The 24192-nt window shown below is 37.4% G+C and overlaps 1 protein-coding gene across 1 annotated transcript in view; it reads left to right on the top strand.

Annotated features, from left to right (window-relative positions):
* LOC131681697 (uncharacterized) overlaps positions 1-24192 on the top strand; it is a 145233-nt gene that overhangs the window by 117120 nt on the left and 3921 nt on the right. The window contains exon 3 of the mRNA XM_058962667.1: positions 18005-18063. Within this exon, the coding sequence (XP_058818650.1) occupies positions 18005-18063 (59 nt within the window). The remainder of the gene's footprint in view (positions 1-18004; positions 18064-24192) is intronic.

Below are 24192 nucleotides of genomic sequence, written 5' to 3'. Positions count from 1 at the left end.
TCTGTCGTGTCGTCGGTTCAGTATCTGTGTGCGTGCTGTCAGTATCTATAGCAGTCCAACACCGCGTGTATAGTGCCTTCTGCAAGCATGCAGAAAAACGCTTCCAGCCAATTTCGCTGCTCTCTGTTTTTATGCACGCGTTTCTATGCTTCTCTCATAAATAATGTTTTTTGTATGCTTGACTCTCTTTCTCTCTCTGGTCCACTGGCCATTTGCTCCTGGCTGATAGAGTATTGTCGGCCATGTGGTTTCTCCGTCGCCATCGCACCGCCCTCCTTCCGGTCCCGCAGCTACATTGATAGTAGTACAAAACGTCTGAGCAACGGATTGTTGGCTGTTCCCGGTTTGCGATTGTGAATGCCATTAAGGTTCAAGTTACCGTTTTTAAGCATGTGTTAGAATTGAACGCTTGGTAGTGTGCGTAGGAAAATTTGTGTTCAGCTTTGCCACCGGATTATCCATATAAACCTTTTTAAAACTCTAAAAGAAGAATATCAGTCGATTTATTAGATCATCACGATTCAATTCATGCAAAATACCTGTTGGAAAAACCATCGGCTTAGCTGGATGGTGCTTTTGAAAAAGTGGCTGTGGTTTTTTCATTGCGCAGTTGTGTTGCGTACCCCCGCTCGGTGTGGTAGTGTGATAAAAAATCACAGCCACTTTTTCAAAAGCACCATCCAGCTAAGCCGATGGTTTTTCCAGCAGGTATTTTGCATGAATTGAATCGTGATGATCTAATAAATCGACTGATATTCTTCTTTTAGAGTTTTGAAAAGGTATAAATGGATAATCTGGTGGCAAAGCTGAACACAATTTTTCTTACGCATACTACCAAGCCTTGAGGTAACTTGAGCCTTAACTTTTTCAGCTCTTGCTTTTTCTATACACTTTCTATACAAACGCGCACCAACACTGGCATACGTCAGCATCGGCGCTACCAGGAGCGAGCTGATGGCAGGACGGGTACGATTGTGAAGGGACGAGACGGACCACATGTTTCTTCCCTTCGGATTAATTTATTGCGATCAGTTTTAACAACGTGCCTCCCAACATGAAGTTTGTTGCTGCAGCACACTTTGTTTTGGTATTCCTTCCTAATATGTACTGCTGGGCTCTCATCTCACTCACTTTCTTCGCTCCGGCGGGCGGTAGGTGTTTTGTTATTCCGATGCGTGTCAAGTGGGTGGGCGAGTATGGGATTTGCGGTCACCGATACTCGTCCAATCGGTATGGCAATCGTATCCATAATGGTTACTATGGTGCTCGTATCGTTTAACCTAATAAGCATATGACATGGGCCGACGGAGACATTATGTCTGAGTAGTAATAGCTCGTCAGTGGAAAATAGCAGTACATGTTTCGTTTTTTGCCTATTAAATATAAATTCTGTTGAATCAATTTAATTTAAAAATTGATGATAGTTCAATATTTCTAACGGTTTTTCTCTAGAAACCTACTATTATTGTACATAGCGATGATTATCTCAGTCCCATGTAGCGCTTCCATCCCGGGAATTTATTTCCCGGGAATCCCGGGATTTTTGGATTTCCCGGGATTCCCGATTCCCGGGAAATTGTGTTTTCTCATTCCCGGGATTCGGGAATCCCAGGAAAAAAGATTTTTAATTTATTCCATAAGACTTAGATTCACCAAATGAAATTCTGTAGGAAATATCTTTACCGGAAAACATTTGGAGTGAGTATTGAATGCAGATTGTGCTTTTCCAACTGATTTGCAGATCAATGGACTATATATCTTTAGGCTCACTGATGTTTTCGTGATTTTTTTTAGGTATATAGTCCACGCCATACTCAAAACACTGCTAAAGAATGTTGCATTCATTCAAATTTTCATTCAAAAATGGATTAATTTGCCGGCCTTTATACCGAACCATTTCCTTACAGTAGCGTTAGTGATGCGCACGATATCTCTGCCACCGATGAACCGATTGATAAGATTTTTAACAATTCTTTAAATTGTTTATTTTAATACTTAGATCTTGAATGAAAGGACTTGCAATCAAATTAGTAATGGAAATTGCGTTACTTTCTTAAAAAATCGATGTGTGTTTGTTTCAAAAATTGGGATGGTTTAAGCTTAACGCAAGCGCTATTTAAAATAAGGAATGTTTCTAGAACGTCTGCAGAAATATTTGGTCGGTTCATCGAATGCATATTTCGTCTTATTTGTTATACTGTAACTGTAATATCTGTAAATTTTTGGATGCATGAAAAGGGATACATAACGTTGTATCTCTCCAATATCCTGCGCATCCGAACTCTTTGAATGCTTTCAAGAATGCAGGCAGGATTTTTGAAGGGATACGATCAAGCAATCCAGATACTTGCCCGTAACAGGAAATCGATATGTAATAGGCTTCATCCATCGCTGCACAGTTCGTTCATTATCTGCTTGATTTTGATTCACACTTAATTCGAAATGATGCTGATCCTACTGTGACGGAAATGGATTCCATGTATAAACATTCCTCTTTTGATCGGAAGTAACTGCACACTACCCAGAAGCAGCTCAATCTTTTCATTCAAAATTACCAAAAAAGGTGCTTTGCATTAAATTGATCACATTCCATCGTATCAGAACAACGAATTCCAATTTTGGACAGTAACTCCAGCAGCTGCGTTTAGTATATCGTCTCAATCGTAATCGTAATTACCAAAATTTAGGCTATACATATAGCCAAGTAAAAGTTTTGCGTAAACTTATTGACGAGTTATCACATGATTGAATGATGGGTAGGCCACCAAATCGCCATCTTCTGACAACTGCTTTAGGGCAGATATACATGCAATCAAACGGGTTTGAAAACTTTTCAATTTATTCTTTTGTTTTCAAGAGAAACATTCACCTTTTTGTTTTTCTTCTGCATTCCCGGGATTTCCCGGGAAATTTATTATTTATTTCCCGAATCCCGGGAAGCTGAAAACCGTCGGAAAATGGAAGCTCTAGTCCCATGGTATATTTTAGGTTGATGAAATCGGGACTTTTTTCTTTCTTCTTAAAAATCGGAGCAGTTAAATTATACTTTACAGTCCCTATACATCGCCTTATAACCATTTCCTAACATTTACTATAAGTTTCTCAGGGGCAGGACAAAATAGACCTTTTTTTTAATTTTGCAGCTTTAAGATGAAAGAGCATGTACCCGAATTCGGTTCGTTTCCTCATCATGAGATCACCAAGCATGCCGCTTTAAATTGCATCAGTTTTTTAATTTCCGCAATTAAACTTGCTTCTTTTTAAACATGTCGTAGTTTATGGATGAAACAAATAGAACGTAGTTTATGGATGAACCAAAACCTTACGAAATCCAATTAATCATCTATACCCAAAATCCGACGGGTAAGGTTCTATTACTTTTGAGTTAGATCTTATTATCTATTTGGCAATAGCCCATCCAATTGCATAGACCAGACTCCCGCGATGGATTCCAGATGCCGATTTAGGCCGAGATTCCGAATACGGGACAGATCACGAATCAGTCCATGGAACCAAACTAGTTCAGTCTGGATTAAGACTAGTTATCGAATCCGTGGTCTTCTCGCTCCCTTGGCGGAGTTTTGGGCCCCTGTAAGAACTTTAGACAATAAAATTGGAAAGCAATGCTACAATGTACCTGAAGAAAAACTTCAGATTTAGAGGTTTAAAAAAATTTGCATGGATATAGGTTGTACAATAGGGCGAGACAAAAATTAAATTTCTGCTCCGGGCATCTTTTTAGGTACCATTTGGGTTCTACAATACGTGTGCAAATTCTTAACTCGATCCATGGAACTATATTTTTGCACTCACTGTTTAAAGTTTACATGGGATTTTGTATGGAAAAATTTACTTTCACAAAATAATTCCTCCACAAGTCGCCCATTGCCTCCTAAAAATAAATTGTTATGTAACTTTTATATGAAATTTAACAAAGAAGCAATGTCTCGAAGACCACGAAACGATCTGATGCTTGAGAAAAAAGTTATTAGGCAGAAACCAATTGATGTTCTGACGATTGTTTTTTTTAGCACCACTGCTGCTTGTTGTCTAATTATATGCAATTTTGTTTTGATCTTCACTTAATGTGTCTAAATCAATTATCTGCACTGTTTGGCCACTTCACAAGGGTTTTGAGGGATAAATTGAGGCTTATTTGTACATGGTTCCATACAAACAGGTGGCCAAAAATATTTTGTCTCATATTCTTTTGCGAAAAGCTTTTTTGATTTGGTGATAATGTACGACACTCATAATGGACGTTTCCAGGATTAAAAAAACTTGAGGGGTGGGGGGGGGGGGGGGTTGCTCGTGTAAAATATTCAAGGTGATTTTTTTTTCAAAGAAATTTGTTGCGCAATAAGTTTTAGTCAATCCAATCACTCTATATAATGATGCAACATTTGAACAATATTTCTTAAATTTTCAATGGGTGAGTGATAGTGAATCTTCGAAGACACCACGAAAAAATACGGTGTACCTAATTAAAAATCTACTGGTTCAATCGTTTCGAAATTTTGCACAGTTCTTCACAATATTTTCCGGGTAATTACGAGACCTTTCGATAAAATTAATATTATATCTATTTTTACAATAAAATGTTAGCAGATTTTTTAAGCGAAAATGGGATTTTTGGCTTTAACTTACTAACCCCTCGAACAGACCGTGACGGAAGAGAATGCAATGTCGTGAAAGAGATTGATAAATATTTTAATTTATTAATTTAAATAGAAGTTAACAGAAACGAGTGTGAAGTGCATGGGCTATTTGGTGATTATTTCAATGTCGATATGACCAATGGGCTTTAAAGGTAATGCCGCTCTTTTAGTTGATTGCTATGCTAATATATCTTCTCCATATTTATAGATTGCGATTAATTTTGTTCCATTTGGAATTCTTGTTATGGAGATACAGATTATTCAATCCTATATATACCAGTATCATGAAAACGAAATGGTTAAAACTATCAGAATGTAAAATACATTTTTGGTATGGCGAAGGGCCATTAAAAAATTTCTTAGCCATAAACACTGATTTGTCGATTCCAGAGCTCATTAATATAAGCATGAAAATTCTTGAAATTGCAAATCATGCTTTTTGGTATAATAAGAATTTTGAGCATTTGGTCCCATTAAACGTGTTAACATTAACTTGGGGCCAGTGAAGCCAATTTTCATCAAAATTAACACTCATCACCCAATCAAACCTGATAGTAATCCATGGTTTCGATGCAAGAATATGTGTACAGCCGAAAACCTTCCATGGTAACCTATTTTCAAGTTGCAAACAAATCAGTATCGATGAATTGCGTAACCAAGTTCGCTTGTTTGCATTCGCTCCATTCATTCATTCCGCGTGATCATTTTTCAATCTGAGTATGCTTCACCATGTTCGATTCTTATCCATTCAGAAGTGAGACACGAGATCCATAATATTTTTCGAATTCAATCGAAGTGATTGAGACAGTGTTGATGCTCTTAGGGCATTTGAAACCTATAGATACGGGCCTTTATGGTGCTAGAGCCTCGGATAATACTATTGATGCCAAAATATCTTCATTTTCATGCCCAAAAAATTGCAACGAATGCTATTTGATTCATTCATCAAGCATCGAAAGTTTTCAATTGCGATGAGAAAATATCCATATTGGACCGATCTTCACTCAATGCTGAGTTGCCTCTGACAACAGGTAGTACAGCATTTATTGACGAATGAAAAGTTCTATTTGGCGCGTTATGAATTTGGATTTTATCGCCTACTACAAATAGGATTACCTGATAAGCAAGGATAATTGGTTCAGTATACAACATTCAACGTTAATATGCATCATTTTAGATCAACAATATTTTCATTAATCACGATCACTGCTTGGTGGTACAACTCAGTAGGGGACGGGTGAGTCGTGAACATAGTTTTGTTTTCGGGGCATATCTACCATAAACATGGGTCGTTTTTCGAAACTTCACCTGGTATTTGTAAAGGACACCTTAATACATCCACAGGATGAAGCAATTTAAAATAGGGGAACTGGGCCAATTCGGACCTAGTAACAATTTATGAGCTACAGAACTGAAATGTGTCAACGGAATCACAAATACATATTTTTTCCTAAAAGCCTGATCAATTGCAGCGGTCCGAATGTACGTGATATGTCTATTTTTCATAATTTATATCTTTAGACATCCATATTACACAGTTAAGTCCAATATATTTCCGATATACTCTGGGAACTTCTTAGCTAGAGTATATATAAACATTCAGTATAGAATTCAGTTAAATTAGAGTTGATGCAATTTTCGATTTTTGGCCACATGCCTCCCCATAATGCGACGTAGTAGTATTTTTTCACGTAGTTAATTCTTCAGATTCAAATTTTGATTTTAATAATCGAATCCAATGACATCTATTTGGGGTAGAAAAATTCTTTCCATCCAAAGTAGGTACTTGCATCCTCTGAAACAGTGGTCGAAAGAGGTATTGCTTTTTGTCTTTGGCATTATCGTTGCTTTCGGTATCGCAATATGCTAATTAGGCGATTTTTAAGAACCGTATGCGTGATAACATTCGCTTTATTTGAGATTTTTTCTAACCCTCGAGCACTCGCGCTGTTGTACTTTGTACAACACTTTGGAATTCTTCGTTATCATTTAGTTGCAAACACATTTATCAATGCCAAACAACTATGTATTCCTCAGAATTCATATTTTGGACAAGATACACTCATTTTTGTGCACTGATATACCTCAAGTGCAACAATACAATCTGAAGTTGTTTGATAAAACCATACCAATAGAACGCGCGTTGTGGAAAGTTCGACCAATCAATATTCTGTTCAATATATCTTGTAACCTCGATCATATGGAGGGTTACTTCCTTCGGCAAACTTGTTCAGAAGATCATGAGCTAGTCAATGGAAGATAAAATAGTTTGAAATATAATTCTGCCGCTAGATGACGCCAGTGAGAAGGTTATTTTTTCAGCTTACTGAATCTCAAGATCTAGTGGGCGCTAGTGGGCATATCAGTTGTTCAACCTACTGTATCTCAATTTCCTGTTTTGTAGCGAGCATTCGGCAAAATTGCTCACGAGATCAAAACCTTCGGGGTGGTATATCGAATAATATGGGATTATTCCACTAGGAGGCGCTAGTGAATTTGAGCATGTAATTTTTTCGATCTACTGCATCTCAGTTTCCTGACTCTTTGGAAGGTCGTTGTTCTCATTTTTCTTCGAACTAAAACCGAAAATGGTGAATGTCACCAAGGGAAAGATAAATCGATGGTACTCCGAAAATAAGTTCACTAAATTGTCAGATGACGTTCCTCTAAACTAACTAATTTTTGTATTTATGATTTTGGAATATGTACATAAAGAAATTAAGATTTTGAAGTCGTAAAACTCCTGTGTACCATTTCTGTAACACCAATCGACCAATTATGACGGTAATCGGTAAAAGGGGCTGCTTATAACACACACGGAAATAATGACACAACCTTACTAAATACAAAAAAATGGTAAACAAAACTATATAAACTTGAACCGTAAAAATGGACCTGGGGTTCTCCTACGTACAAGTTAGTTAAAAAACCTTCCATATAAAAACTGGACTAAAATAGGAACATGCAATTACAGAGTAGTTTATTTAGTCGGATTATAATCTTAAATGTAACGGTATAGAAATCTTCTTGTGCCCGTATTATGTTGCTATATCCGGTTTTTTTTTAATGAAGGTTTATCCTTAGGGATCATCCATAAATGACGTAGCATTTTTGAGTGATTTTTAACACCCCCGTCCCCATTTCGTCACAAACCTCTAAATACCCCCTGGCAATTACGTAGCTTGACGGTAACCTTAGCCCCCCCCCCCCCCCTCTTGTCCCCGTAAAAAAAATAAGAAAAAACTATGTTAGTTGAATGAAACGAGTAAGGTTGTCGTGACATCAGGTCAACCCCTATTCTCCTTAAAAAAGCTACATAGCATGACATGACTCCCTACCCCCTGTCGTCACACATCATCACAAAATACAAAACTCTCCCATCCCCCATATAATGCTACGTCATTTATGGATGGTCCCTTACCAGCTTTTTCAGGAAGAACTTTTTAAACGATTGTTGCATTCAAGGGTTTCTGTCTGATTTTAATGCTTCATCCGTCTTTTCCACTAAAAGTTTATCCACTGACATCCAAGTTCAGTTTTCAATATGTGAAAAAAATATTACAGTCATTTTTAAGTGACATCAGCAAGTAGCAACCTGCCGCTAGCCGGCGCTACTATCGGCCAGCAGACCACCAATCGGTATATTGACCTTGCCTGCAAACTTGGATGTTATTTATGTTCGTAAAATAAAATGCAAAGATGTTTTGTGACGTATTTTTATTCGAACGTTTACACAGGTTTTCCGGAGGAACAGTGGCTTTAGCTTATATGTGTGTTTTCTGTGCTTTTACATTCTAATACAGTCAAAGCGGATTTTACGAAGCATGTTCTGCCCTCGCGATTTTTTTCCGGCCACTCAAATTCTTTTGAAATTCCAAAAACTCATTGTGAATAATGTGACTGTTGACAGTTAAAATATGTTATTTTTTTATTCAATTAGAAAATTCGATTACCTAGCAAAATGTTCATTTTTATTTCGATTATAGAGGTTTTAATCTTAAGGCCATTCGCCTCTTCGGGTTAGAAAAATCTCTTATGAAAAATTTCTAACGCTATGTGCGGAGTCTGGACTCGAACCCAGGTACGCTGCGTACAAGGCAATCGATTTACCAACTACTCTACGCCCACCCTCCCAAAATATTGCTATAAATAGTAACTCTAACCAACTAATCATTTAAGCACACAACAATCATTAATACGGATACAGTATCTCAAACTGGAGAGAAAAAAATCGTAGAGTTTATTGAAAATTGATTAGCTGCTGTGGTTGTTATGGAACAAATTTTTGTACAGAATACATTTTTAAAACTAACGTATTTTTCTTGAATCATAGATGTGAGATAATTCTATCTTATAATTGATGCATTATAACAGAAGTTCACAAAAAGCAAAGTGATTTTTTATGATGCGGTAATTATCTTCACAGCTAATCATTTATGGTTTCTTAGGACGCTTCTACAGAATTGGTACGTACAATTGACTGTGATGTTGGGGCCATCCATGGCGGCTAGTGAGAGGAAAAAATACTCGGTACTCACACAGGTACCACACTTGGCTCTGGTCACTGCTGACGTCGCTCTGGCGGTCGTCTTAGAAGCAAAAAATGCGTCCTCAATGTCGCTCTCATACACGTTCCAACTGTACGAGATGTTCCATCGTCATCTTTGAAACAAAATAAAAAACACCCGGGCTGAATTAACAGTTAATGAGAATTAAAGAGAAACTCGTCATTATAACCGATTGTGGGGGAAGGCGATGGGCGCGATCGGGAGGCAACCAGGGTCATAATTTGGGGATGGCTACAAGAAGAGGTCGTTGAGGCCATAAAGCGATCTTGTTGGAGATGCTGCGAACGATGCAAAGAGGTCGCCACGTGGTTTGTATATGGTTAGAAAAAATCCACATAGGGTAGACGAACCTTTATTCATCTCATTAATCAGGATGTGACACTATTGCGTTTATAACTCGGCTTACTGTCACTGGATTGCGCCTAAATAGATTTCAACATCTTTGCTTCGTTCCTAAGAAGTAATACAATGAAAAATCTGGCCTGGAAAATGTAAATAAAATAATCACGTTTGAGCGAAGTGAAAAGTTGAGTACAACGCACCCTTATTCATCCTACCATTTAAATTAAAACATTGAATAGAGACAGCAGACACTGCTTTATCTTATGGGTTCAAATCGGTTGGATGAATAGAGGTGCTAAGACAACTTACGGCACAGCTACCCTACATGAAACAATCATTTAGGAAAAAATTATATATAGTGTATGTCCTATTGTGCAATTGTTCACAACTGCAGGATCGATACGCTAATAATTCGGAAAAATCGAAGATTCAAAATGGAAATCAAATCAACATAAAATCTTTTGCTCAGTTCATTTTGTTTTGCTTTTGAACATCACAGAAAACTCTCCAAACTTATATGCAAGCTATCTGGTTTTGCCGTATTGGTTTTGTTTATTTATTGCCTCATCGTGAGGCACCCAGGGTCATTAAGGTCAGTCAATTACTCGGCAAAAGTAAATAACTCACCTTGATGACCAACGAAGTATTCGCCAAAACGAGAATGACTTATGATCAGCTTCATTCGGTTCAAGTTGGTGGGTGCTGCGTCGGTATGTATATGTATTTGCTACCTGTTCATTGAACAGGTGACGTAATTTAAACGCTCTGATTTTTTTCCAAAATAAAGAAAAACCACTACTAGAACGAAATATCATGTAAGACGTACCAAACCTGTTGGAAATAGATATTCCAGAATAGAAGAGAAGCTGGTAGCACTTTTTTTGGCTTCGGCAACCATTATTATTGCTCACCACATGAACGACTTCACCCGAACTTCACCGTAATGACAATTTCATGATAACAATATCTCTCCCCGATCAGAATGAAATAACAAGATTATAACAGAATGCAATTTTCATAACATATTGTGTTATAAATTTGGTCTCGTTAGTAGTTAAAATAACAAAAAATATCACAAGTAACAACAGGAGTTATAGTTTTGAAATATTCTTGTTATGTGTTCTGATCGGGTCTTGTCTAGATGTGTTTGTCGATTTAGCTCGATCCGTAGACGCATTGACTGTCCGATGGCTAAATGTGACTTGACTCTCCACTTAACTGAATTTTATAAAGACTTTTATCGCATGCTGCACCTGACGTAATAGATCATCGGAGTCAATTGACTCAAACGGTACGTTCCTTTAAATCTTCATCTGAGATGAAAAGTCTCAATTAAAAATTTAGCATGAAATATCCAAAATTTCGTTTTTACAGTTTCATTGCATCGCTATGTTTTCGAATGTATTTCGGTCTGTCAGATTGCTCAATCTTGAGCCGTCAGTCGCTAGTCTCCTGGTACGCCATCACCTCGACGTAAAAATAGCAAAATAGTTTTATACGAGTAACGGTGCATAACCATCGCTTCATTACCTCCTACTAGGGTGCAAAAAATCGAAACCCAAAATTACCACGAATTAGAACTTCCGACCGCTGTGAGATAATTTCTATAATCTATACCGCCGGGTGGCGATCATCATGGCACACGCCAGTGGATCATTGCAACTTTAAAATTTATAGATCAACCGAACCGTCAGCATGTGTTGCAGGCTCACCCCCAACGGAGTGCTCGGGTTGTACATGTCGAGGTCGACGCGCAAACGGATAGCGCATTGTACTTTCTGCTACGGGAAGACAGACTGTTAGCAATGATGATGCAGCCAATTACTTTTTTCGGTCTTAAATTACCCGGTTGTACTGTTCCTTTCGATACGCGCTCTCCGTAAGTTAAGCTAGTTTTTTACTTAGCTATATCTATTTTAATGAGGTAGAGTATGAACCGATAAAGTCCCATTTCTTACGATTGCTGGTGACACAGAGGAACAATAAAGTTCCAAAGTTTCTCCCACTACAAGTTTTGTCCTTTTGTCAGCACTTTTGAGCGTGAATAATTGTGTCGTATCTCAATTGTTCGAGAGATTACAAGAATACTATTGAGCTTTTTATAATGGTAGTGATTGCGATGATGTGGTTATGCAAAATGATTAACTTCATAAACATAGAAGACAAGGTTCCGAAAAAGAAAATCTTGTTCGTGTGTGTTATGTGTTTTGCCCTACCTACATTGCAAAAGGAGTTTTTTTTCGTAATTTTAAATTTTTGTTTATATTTTTTGTGTTTTCGAATATTTTGCTAAATATTTTGATTTCGACTACAGATAAAATTTTCGATAAGGTCACTATTTAATTTTGTCGCAAGCAATATTCTGGAGCTAAAATATGATCCCGTTTATCTAGGCCGAAGCGCTTAACTTCTCAAATTATTCCTTTCAAGTTGATCTTCGAACTTTCTAGCCTGAAAATTTCTAAGTTATTTTAAATAGCATTCTAAGCAGTTATAATGGTATGGCAATTTATACTGTGAAATACAACTTGTCAAGTTTGATCCCATACTGATCCAATCCGAAAAATTATAATTAATTTTGTGTTTCCTCAATTGAATAGAAATTAATTATTTGCGTTAGTTACCTTAAAACAAACGCAGCCTACTGAAGGTATAAAATAACATTCAACAAAAAATTAAATACAGTGTGTTAAAACAAGCCACAACTTAAATAAAGACACGCACCGAAAACAACCATGTTTTTCCTCGACAAATATGAAACAACGAGTTTTGGCAACAACACACAATAAACAATAAACAAACACGAGGAGACAATCTAAACAATTGCAACTAGAGGAACAGTTCATATGCGTCTACTGCGTACGGTGGCCGTGGAATCACATTCCGATAATATTTGCAACGGTGCACATAACAAAACCGCACCGAAAACACAGACACAAAGCAAAATATTTCAAATCTGTGTTATTAACCTCGCATAATGTTTAACTTAGTGTACTAAACATGTTGTCATTGTGATATCTATAGATATAGATATACAACGATATATGGGCTTGCCAAGTTAGGTTCAGCCGGGCGTTGTTATTCTCTCTCACTCACGCGAGAAAAAGTTTATCGCGCTTATCCTACGCCCAACTTTTCCGAGATAAGATGAGTCGCGAAATTCTCCGTTCCCACAAATAGCGTGAGAATAATTTTCCGGATAAAATTTATTGGATTTTTCCTTCTCACCGGAGAAGGTGATAATATTTTAATTTCGTGGAAATCAATAAAAGCGTCAAAATATACATTTAATTTCAAAGAAAGGCCGCAAAGAAGTGCGATAGACTTGTTTTTTCGTGTTTTGGAATAGCGACAACAAGGCAGCGAGCGCAAAACGGACACCGCGATAAACTCATTTGCTCCGGCGGTATTATTTATCCGGAGAAATAACACGTTGTATTTATCCGGAGAAGTTGTATGAGTGCCAATAACTTTTCGTGTGAAAATGTGAGTTTTTATTGTCGCAGTAGCAAATTATCCGGTCGCATTTACTCATATGATCGATAAATGCAATGCCTGGGCTCAGGGATTGAAGTCCTAGCTGTTTAGATATTGGATTCTTGTACTTGTATAACGTTTTAAAATTACCTATAATTTGTAAATGATTCTTAACATTAATAAATTTAAGGTTGCTAATTCTGCGAACATTGACTTCGCTCTGTTTGCGATACGTTTATTATTATTATTTAAAATTAGGTCTATCAGGCATACTTACTGAGTATAATAGCCATAAAATTTCCTTGTTTCGTATATTACATCAACCATAGCAGAAGTTGGTAGAACTTAACTGTAATTGCAGTTAGTCACCGCATAATTCGCGAATTCAACACGTTGCTACATCCAAATTTGAAGAGAAATTACATTAAATTTGTTTTATACATCAACTCTTACCCAAGCTATATAACTTATCCGTACAACAGTTTAAACCAATATCTTCGCGAGTTCGTAATTGCTATGATTTACGTGCCTCAGGCCCGTAGCCAGAATTTTGTTTCGGGAGGGGCTTAAAAAATATCGTATAAATGTATTAATTCTGATGACTTGAGATAGTCACTGGAAACTGAACGTAATTATGAAAAGTTTTTAGTGAAAACAATTTCAAAACTAAGAAAATAGAAACTAAAAAACCCTAAAAATATGTTGTCTGTTACAAGAAAAACTATAGTGCATCGACGAATTAAATTTGTTTATTATTAATTTACAAGTTAGAAATTTCTCTAGGTACAAAAATGAACATTCAAGAGTTCAAAGTATTTAAGGCTGCTTGAAAATGCTACGCGTTCTAGACTACACGTTTACAAAGTGTAGAAGACGATAAATTGGAATGAGTAGAAAAATATCCAAAAACCCATCTCACGAAACTAATTTGCTAATTAGTACAACGAAACCAACGTCAAGGCTGTTTCCATGGATAGGAATATATCAGTGTGAAATCCAAGTTTACCACTGCAAAGAATGTCCGAACAAAGCGAATATCTAAATTTGCTTCAAATATTTTGATAAGGCAGGCGATTTGTAGATGCGGAAAATAGCTTCAACTCCTATTTTCATGATCAGGCGTCTTGCTACTATTACTAGTTCTATGACTTCATCCGAAGTTTGCATTAACTCAACTTTATGAAATTTTCAATTTAAAAGATACTGATCATGTCGTAATCATAGTAATCCTAAGAAAAACACATGTTTTTTTTTTCATTTTACTCTCGTGGGGAATGGGTTAAAGACTATCTTCGACAATATTATCAGCAACTGAGAATAACTATCTATTTATCTATTTAAGTAGATTCTTTTTAGATACTTTTTATATCATCGGACTTACGAATTAAAAATATCGTAGATTGATTTTCCTAGAGCCCTGAAACTATAGTAAAAGTCAAAATGTAAAGTGAGTGCAATACTGATTTCACTACAAAGCAAAAATAAGAACCTTAGCTTTATTGACTTTCATCAATCTTGCAAAACCGTTGGAGTTTGAGAAGATAACCTAGATTAAGTAAATATTATATTTGAACATTTGAAGGTTTTATTTCGGAATTCATGGGTTTTTGGACACTGTAAAATATATATTTCAATGATTTAATCTGCCAATGGAAACTACCCAGAATTTAATCTACTGAGCGAAACTGCTCAGAACTTGTTCCCTAATCGAAAGAAAATTACTTAGCACTGATTAGTGAATGCTTCTAATTTACGTAAAATTTGGTAAATATAACATTGATGACACCACCACTAGAAACTATAAACATAGGTGAGCTTAATAATTTCAGCATCACTTGCTTCCGATACATGGAAAAGAACACATCGCACTTACATCTAATTTGCCGAAGAGGCTTTCTTTTAGAGTTGTCTGTTTTTAAATTACAACAAATCATCCGTTTCCTGAGAAACTTTTGTAAAACTTTTTGTCAATTCGTTAAACAAATATGTGGACACTAATCTGCTCAGTAATTGGTTTGTTTTTGAATAAAAATAATTAGCTCTTGATTTTTTTACAATCATCATCAAGATTGGAAGAGATTTATGACTTCTTGAAGAAAATTGTAATGTTTGTCTGATTACAGGTTTGTTTTACCACTATTTCGGAAAAAGTTTCAATTAAAGTTGTTGCACCTAACGCATCAAAGTTGTACGGATAACGAATTCCGAAAGCACTCGTGTTGAGTGTATAGAAAAGATAGAAGAGTGATCCTGAGTCGCATTCGATTGGTTGATTGTTTTCCTCTCTTTTCTCTCTCTCTTATTTAAGAATATCTCTCTAATTTTATTCCATGACGAGCAAAAACAGAACGAAAGACTGTCACATACTGAGGACCAGAGCTTAAAAAATTGACATCGTTGCCTGAACTTGAAAGAAAACAAAATTCAATTCACGCCCTCAGCGATGAATGAAATTTTTGGTTCGTTTCAATCGTCATTCGTTCGGCCGACGCAGCGCTTTCAGGTACGGACATGTTCGGTTTCAGAAGCAAAGTGAATTTTATTTCTATTCTAGCTCTGAGAGAGATTATTGATCAAAAGTGCACCAAATATAGATTACGCAGTTCCCTTATGCTCGAAAATGTAGAAGATGCTAACTTCTGCCTTGAAACTGTCCACATAATAACAAATGAATGCTTTGGTTGGTGAATGAATTTATATTTCCTCTGCACTCAAGCATTCGATTCTGCATGAAATTTCAGTCAGCTGGAAAGTGAATGAATGAGGGAGGCGTTGAATCTGAATCTCGGTTTCGGTAAATGCAAGCAGAAATAGGTAACTGATTTTGAAATTTCGTAACACTGCTGAAGACATGAAACACTTATCCCAACTTATTGGCTTATAGATTCAATCGGTCCCAACATTTTAGTCGCTCTTCGTGATTGCCTATTGTTTTACCACTTTCTGACCCGTCCATTTTAAAAGAATTTTCTTTTACACGTTTGTTGCAGATATCACGGATTTACGGATTAACAGTGTATTAGCACGGAACGAGTTCCTCGGAAAAATGAAATGAAGCCTCAATAAAAATGGTATTGCGTTAAAATGACGCGAAACAAAAACAGTCTTATCGGCTGAATCGTTCGCAGACAAATTGTAATACTTTTTGTTTAGCACAGTACAGAGTACAGAGTGTGCACTGACCTAATACAGAAATTCAAAATTGTGTGCAATTCAAAAACTTATCATTTAAAAATAACAAACGGGGTCGTGGGTCTTTTATATATTTCCTTATGTACACAATAAAAATAATTTAACGAGTTTAAATGGTTATCTGGCAGATCTCGCGCAGACACTTAGCCATTGCACGTGGAAACCTGTTTACGAGGCGAGGAAATTTTTTTTTTCTCACCAAATCGTCGCTGTTGTGCTATCTTATGACAAGCGTCATTTAGCATATTCCGAGAAAAACGATTTTTAAAGTTTGAGATTGAATAGCTTGAAACTTATAAATGGTATAAACAATTCAAAGAATACAATTGATGCTTCTATCTATTCTGTATTAATCTCTCAAATATTACGAAGATCGGTTGACTATGTTGCGAGTTTTTACTATAAATGTAAACAAAAGTCGCCCTCACACGTGTCATAGGTGTGCATTGATGGCAAAATTTGTATGGCGTGTCATAATCGCGCATGGAAAATTTTTCATGAAAAAAATTCACCAATTATGAACTTTTATTCATATCTTTGGCTTAATTTGGTCTATAAACAATCTGTTAGATGCATCTTGAAGGAAATGAGTCAGGGAATCTAGAAAAATAATTATTTTTGGTTACAGTGTTGCCAAACATGCTATATTTCCAATTTAAAACTTAAACTGCTTTTTTCACACAATGCGTGTATTTTTGTTTTGAAAATTATTATACCATTGTGTATCTCGGATAGTTTTAAACATAAAAACATCTTATACATCAAGATATCTTGAGCCAATCCCCATACACAGTTAATTGAAGTAAAAAATTGAAAATTTCTCAGCACGTTTCTCGCTATATCTCAGTAAGCAAGCAGAATGTCAAAATTCTGAAAACGCCACTTTGTAGAGATTTTTTAGCCAAGTGAGGTGGCATATCTAACTCAGTTTACCCCAAAATGGCGTTTGTCATAAGATAGCACAACAGCGACGAAATATGTCTTGGGGCGGAAAGGGGAGTTGTTCATTTCTATCTCGTTATTGTACATATCCGTGTCATCATCGTAGTTGCTGCCTATATGTTCGCGAATATCTGATTTCTTCCTTGCTTCTCGCCCTCAATAATTTCCCTTCCGAATGGATTCCATTTCTCCCAAATGTGACATTAATCTGCGAGTAAGCGGTATCCGATCTTGTAGCGGAACATTGATTTTCTCATCGTCCATATATAGGATGATCTTAATTAGCATTGTAACACACAACCATGTGTTTTAAGTTGTTCGAAATGAATCGTTTCGTCTGGGCTAATTAGTTGAACGCTAAACACCTGACATGGCAGAACTCGATAAAGGCGGATTCCGAAAGCCTAACCTCCATTTACACCTTCAGGAAATGTTCCACATTATGAATGCTCGTTCCTATTCGAATCATCAATAATTTTATAATCACCGTATTTGGCTGGAGTACCATTTCTTGCTTCTGCTACTCACTGATTACTACAGCAGCAATTATAGTAACAGTTTATTTTGGAAAATTTTCGGGAGGGGCTTTAGCCCCCTAGACCCCCCCCCCCTCTGGCTACGTGCCTGATGTGACTATGTCGAATTTACTCGTACTAGGTAGTTACACGTTCTTCCAGTTTAACTGTTTTATTTCTACATTGACCTAAGAAGATGAATGTGATTGACTAGTAGCGCTCTGATTTTCTCAAAATGATGAACCAAACACCAAGTTCTAAGGAACATGTCATACAATAACAAATAAAAAAATATTTCTTTATTTTTCAGCAAACTGGCTGTATTCGATGGGAAAAAGGCGATACGAGGAGGCATACCCTTTGTTTTTCGTGAGTATTAGAGAAATCTTAATATTTGTTGTTATTTAATAGTTTGAGTTTTAAGGGCAATTAACTACTAGTCTTTTGAATTAATGATAGATTAGTATTCATTTGACTCTGCTTATATTACTACACACTTAGATCAACCGGGCAATTGTCTGCCCAACCATGTGAAAGGGTAAAATGTCTCAGCAAAATTATATTTCTTTGTTAATTTGGTGCGAAATATTTTTTGATTTCCAGCAAGTAATTGCCTTTTTTACAGAAATCTCAGCCAAAACATTGTTTACTGGGATTTCAGCTGCACATCAAGAAATTTTATGATTTAGCCATTTGGTTCTTGTCTGAGTGAACCGTTTAGCTGCTGATTTCATGAGTCATTTAGATCCAGTTTCCGCGAATCATTCAGTCCCCAGCCTTACTACGATATACTCGGATAGTTCCCGGCAGTGAACTCACCCTACTCCGGCTGAGAAACCCAGACGGAGGAATTTCTCCCGACACCGATATCCACTTTCTTTATCAATTTAGCACCCAACTTTATCTATATCTACTCGGATATTATCCGGCGGTGAAACAACCCGGAGGCGGAATTTCTTTCGATGTCTGATTCGTGTGTCCACTAGCTCTCAGCCATTAGAATCCACCCTACTGTGTATTCCTCGGCGGTTATTTATCCCGATACTTGTTTTCGTGAGCCATTTAGCTCCCAGGTACGTCCCGATCTATTCGATCTAGTCTTTGGCGGTGAACCTAGCCTACTTAACGGGCCAGGCAGTAGGTGCAGAGGTCTGTCCAGCCCCCCCCCCCCCCCCCCCTCAAACATCTTTTTAGTTAAGATTCCGATTGGGATTGAAAGTTTATTCGATGGACTTATACTTGCCATTCGCTGTAGGCGATAGAAGCTTTTCTTCTCGTTCAAACATGAAGAACATTAAATTAAAATTATAATGTTCAAAGCGGCTGTACTTTTCTTGAAACAGTTCGAAAAGATCGCTTGTAGTTAAGAATATTTGAAAATTAGTGTACTTTCCGAAAATGAATGTCTTGTTTTGTTTTCGAGGAATGAAAAAAAAGATGATTTTTCATGATATGTCTGAAGAAGACGCATGGTAGTGTTTGATTATCCAGGTGATATAATGTATGAATGTCTCTAAGCATTACCAACAATTGAAAAAATGTGTATTCTGTTAAAAATTCACTAACCTAATTTTTTTTAATTTTCAGATAAAGTACACTTTATATTCGTAAATGTTGAATTTTCGAACCACCTTAAGTACCAAAAATTTTGAGGCAAGAAAAATAAAAAATTAACATCAAATATGAATTCAGCGCCACAAAATCACGCCATTGTGAAGTTTTCATTAAATTCAGCCCACTTTTGAGGTTTTGTATGGAAGGTGATCACTGTGTGATGTCGGTCGTCAAACAGTGAGATAACATAGTCATCACTAAAGGGATTAGAATGACAAGGAGACGTCATGTTACGTTTGAAGTTTCAATTCAGCTGTAGAAGCTTGTAGCTGAATTCGGATTTAGGACGGAGCATGTCGTTTCTTTGTTTTTTTTTCAATCTCTTTAGTTCTCGCAAGTCTCCTATCGCATGCCTCCGCGCGAGTCTAAGTCTATTAATGACATTTGGTCCTTAGACCGGCGACGACTGGGTGTTATCAGCCTTCTGCCGATCGCTCTGTAGTTTTCACAGTCCAATTTGTCGCCTTTCTTGTATATCGGGGTGATGACCCCTTCCTTCCACTCCTCCGGTAGCTGTTCTCTGTCCCAGATTCTTTCGATTATTCGGTGCATTCTTTCCGTTAGTTTCTCCGGGCCCACCATGAAGACTTCCGCTTTTAGACCATCCTTACCAGCTGTTCTTGAGCTGTTGAATAGCCTCGTTAACCTCATTAATAGTGGGCGCCGGTACATCCTCGTCGGCTGCGACACTAACCTAATCGTCCTCCTCGAACGCCCGATTGTCCGCCTGCGCACCATTCAGATGTTCATTGTAGTACTGCCTCCACCTTTCGACCACCTCACGTTCGTCCGTCAAGATGCAACCTTCCTTGTCTCTACACATTTTGGCCCGCGGCACAAAACCGTTGCGAGAGTCATTCAGCTTCTTGAAGAACGCCCGCGTTTCTTGAGAGCGAAACAGCAGCTCCATCTCCTCTCTCTCAGAGTCTCCCAGGCGGCGCTTTTTGTCCTGAAAAAGACGTTCTGACGAGCGGCTGCGTGTGCTGCATTCTTCTCGTCCAATATCTCTTGGCACTCGCCATCGAACTAATCGTTCCGTCGACTCCTCTGTACGTATCCCAGGACGCTCTCTGCAGTGCTGCTTATGGCTGCTTTAGTCCTGGTGCAGCAGTCCTCAAGGGGAGCATCGATGAGCTCCTCCTCCGGAGGCAGCGCTGCTTCAAGATGCTGCGCGTACGTTGTCGCGACGTTGCTCAGTGGGACCAATCCAAAAAAGGTGGGACAAAACCTATTTGAGGCCTTAGATGTCATTTTAGAGCCAGCATTTCTTCGTAGGATATGTTCACAATATTATTCTGCAACTTTTTAAATAGAATATTTTGTTGTTGGACTAAAGTAGAGTACCCGAGCAAAAAAAATTTTTTCAAAAGATTGTTTTAGAGGGTCGATGTCTTCGACAAAGTTGTAGAATATTATGTTTTGAATAACTTCTTCTAAGATACCACAGACATCAGACCTCATACTTGAGGCAAAATTGTTGTTTTTTTGGAAATATGACCAAAAAATCAGTTTTTCGACTTTTCCATGCTATAAACCTTAATTGATTAATTTAATATGTTCTACAAACTTGCAGGTAATATTAAAGTACAACTTTTTGTTGAAGGAACTAATAACCTAAAATCAATATTTTGGCTTCTAAAACTATTTTTCATATAAATTTACTCTATTTTCATCAAAGATTTCTGTTTTTAGGTGAACTTTTGTGCAGCCAAACTTTGGCTATTCCGACACTCTATTATTCGTAAAATAAAATTAATACTACATAGAAACAGGATATAGTTGGACGCGTTGTTTGGGCGACCATTCATGTACGACGGTTTATAACAAAAAATATGTTTATATTATTTTTAATTTATATACATTATTAGCTATTAACAAAATCTTATATTTTGTACGCACTTACAAGCATATAGAATATATTGAGTTGATCAATAACGGTTACAATATGAAAAAGTGAAAAAATAATACAAATTTTGAATTTAAACTGCCAAAGAACAACGATTTCGGCTCAAAAAATAAATAAATGGTATTTTCAACAAAATTGTTCCAAATACAATATTTGACAACTTTGCTGAAGACCTCAACCATTTAAAGAAAATTTGATTTTTTTAGTTCGGGATTTCTACTTTAACCAATAAGATTAGTTCTACAAATTCATAAAAGTAGAACAATACCTATTTGAGGCCTTAGATATTATAGAACCTAAGTGTGTGGAAAAATATTCACAACATAATTGAATCATTTCTATTTTTTTTAGATGGTTGAGGACTTCAGCAAAGTTGTATAATATTCAATTTCGAACATTTTTGTTAAAAATACCTTATACATACGGTAGATTTTTTTTTTAATCTGAAATCGTTGTTCTTTGGCAGTTGAAATTCAAAATTTATATTATTTTTTAACTTTTCCATATTGAAACCGTAATTGATCAACTCAATATGTTCTACATGCTTGTAAGTGCGTGCAAAATATAAGATTTTGTTAATAGCTAATAATGTATATAAATTAAAAATAATATAAGCACATTTTATGTTATAAACCGTCGTACATGAATGGTCACCCAAACAACGCGTCCAACTATATCCTGTTTCTATGTAGTATTAATTTTATTCTACGAATAATAGAGTATCGGAATAGCCAAAGTTTGGCTGCACAAAAGTTCACCTAAAAACAGAAATCTTTGATGAAAATAGAGTAAATTTATATGAAAAATAGTTTTAGAAGCCAAAATATTGATTTTAGGTTATTAGTTCCTTCAACAAAAAGTTGTATTTTAGTGTTACCTGCAAGTTTGTAGAACATATTAAATTAATCAATTAAGGTTTTTAGCATGGAAATATCGAAAAACTGATTTTTTGATCATATTTTCACAAAACAACAATTTTGCCTCAAATTTGAGGTCTGAAGTCTGTGGTATCTTAGAAGAAGTAATTCAAAACATAATATTCTACAACTTTGTCGAAGACATCGACCTTCTAAAACAATCTTTTGAAAATTTTTTTTTGCTCGGGTACTCTACTTTAGTCCAACAACAAAATATTCTATTTAAAAAGTTGCAGAATAATATTGTGAACATATCCTACGAAGAAATGTTGGCTCTAAAATGACATCTAAGGTCCCAAATAGGTTTTGTCCCACCTTTTTTAGATTGGTCCCACTGTGCGTTGGTTTCCCTCAGTCGGTCCAGGTTATACCGCGGCGGGCGCCGGTATCTTACACTGTTCACTACGGATAGTTTTGGACGCAGTTTAACCATCACCAGATAGTGGTCCGAGTCGGTGTTAGCGCCCCGATAGGTCATTACGTCGATAATGTCCGAGAAATGCTGTCCATCAATCAGAACATCAGGAGGCGGTGCTGGAAGAAGGTGCTCCTTATGGCCAAGTTCTTGGAGGTGGCGAAATCGATTAGTCTTAGGCCGTTCTCGTTCGTCTGCTGGTGGGCGCTGAAGTTTCCAGTGTATTGTCCGTTTTAGGCCGTTCTCGTTCGTCTGCTGGTGGGCGCTGAACCTTCCAATTATCGGTCTGTATTTCACTTCCTGGCCAACCTGAGCATTAAGGTCGCCGATGACGATCAGGACATCATGTATTAGGCAGCGATCGTATTCACGCTCCAGCTGCACGTAGAATTCGTCCTTGTCGTCATCGCTACTTCCGAGGTCCCCAGTCCTCATGCACGTTAATTATGCTGGTGTTAAAGAACCCTTGATCCTCAACCTGCACATTCTGTCGCTGACCGGCCACCATCCGGTCACACGCTTTTGCATCTCTCCCACCACCATAAAAGCTGTTCTCAGCTCGTGTGTATTGCCGCAGCTCTGGTAGATGGTGTGGTTCCCGCGAAAGACCCGCACCGTAGACCCCTTCCAACACACCTCCTGCAGCGCCACAATGTCGAACTTGCAGTCTTTCACTATATCGGCAAGTATGCGAGTGCTCCCGATAAAGTTAAGCGACCTGCAGTTCCATGTCCCAAGTTTCCAGTGTATTGTCCGTTTCCGTTGCGTACCTCTGTGCCATGTTTGTCCATCCGAAATTTCTTGTTGAACTTCCTGAGCATGCTATTTTTATGGGCGGCTAGCTAGGTCTGCGCCAACCTTGCAGTAACGCTGAAGGATCACGAGAGGAGACAGATTTGGGTTAAGTGCTTATTTAAAGGCGGCGCTGGCTCGCCTTGTCAGGGCTGCTTTAGGGCATGTGGTATTTAGGCCTAGAACGTGCAGGGCCCACTACCTCGTCTAACCACACCCGCTGTCAGCCCCCGCTACTGGTTCGGGTCGCGAATTACAACTAGTTGCTATCGCGACTAAGCTTTATCCACCACCTATGACCCGCCCGGTTGCTTGCAGCTCAGCTTCCCAGATAGCGTCCCTCCACAACCATGGGGCCCCGTTAATATGTGTTATTCTAGTTATTTCTGCACTGTGTAGCCAACAACAAGTAGCTGAGGGGTTGTATATTGTTGTATATTGTATTGTATTGATATTGTATTGCACAAGTATATGGTTGGTTGATTGAATAGTAACGAATAATTTAGGAGCTTTTCGCTCATGGTTCGAGAGCGAAAAAACAGATGCATTTACGCTCTCGAATATTCGTTTGAGTGTTTAAATTAAAGTAAATAAATCGGATTTAAATATATGTCCATTGGATCCAAATGATCCTTTAGGTAAACTAACCGTATTTATTTCGATAAATCGAAAGACAGTTTTTGCATTTAATTTTTCTATCTACCACCGCCAAGAGTAATCCTACAAACACCTTTATTCGTGCGATCATGAATCGGTAATATCCGGAAGTCTCTACCCTCAGTCCTAGAAGCCTATATTAATGCCTTCAGTTGGACAAACAAAAAATGTCGATCCTGTCCACTAGGCAACACGTG

The sequence above is a fragment of the Topomyia yanbarensis genome, chromosome 2, assembly GCF_030247195.1.
Source record: "Topomyia yanbarensis strain Yona2022 chromosome 2, ASM3024719v1, whole genome shotgun sequence".
NCBI classification, from domain to species: Eukaryota; Metazoa; Arthropoda; class Insecta; order Diptera; family Culicidae; genus Topomyia; species Topomyia yanbarensis.
The sequence above is the reverse complement of the archived record's forward strand: the minus strand, read 5'-3'. Positions and strand labels throughout refer to the sequence as shown.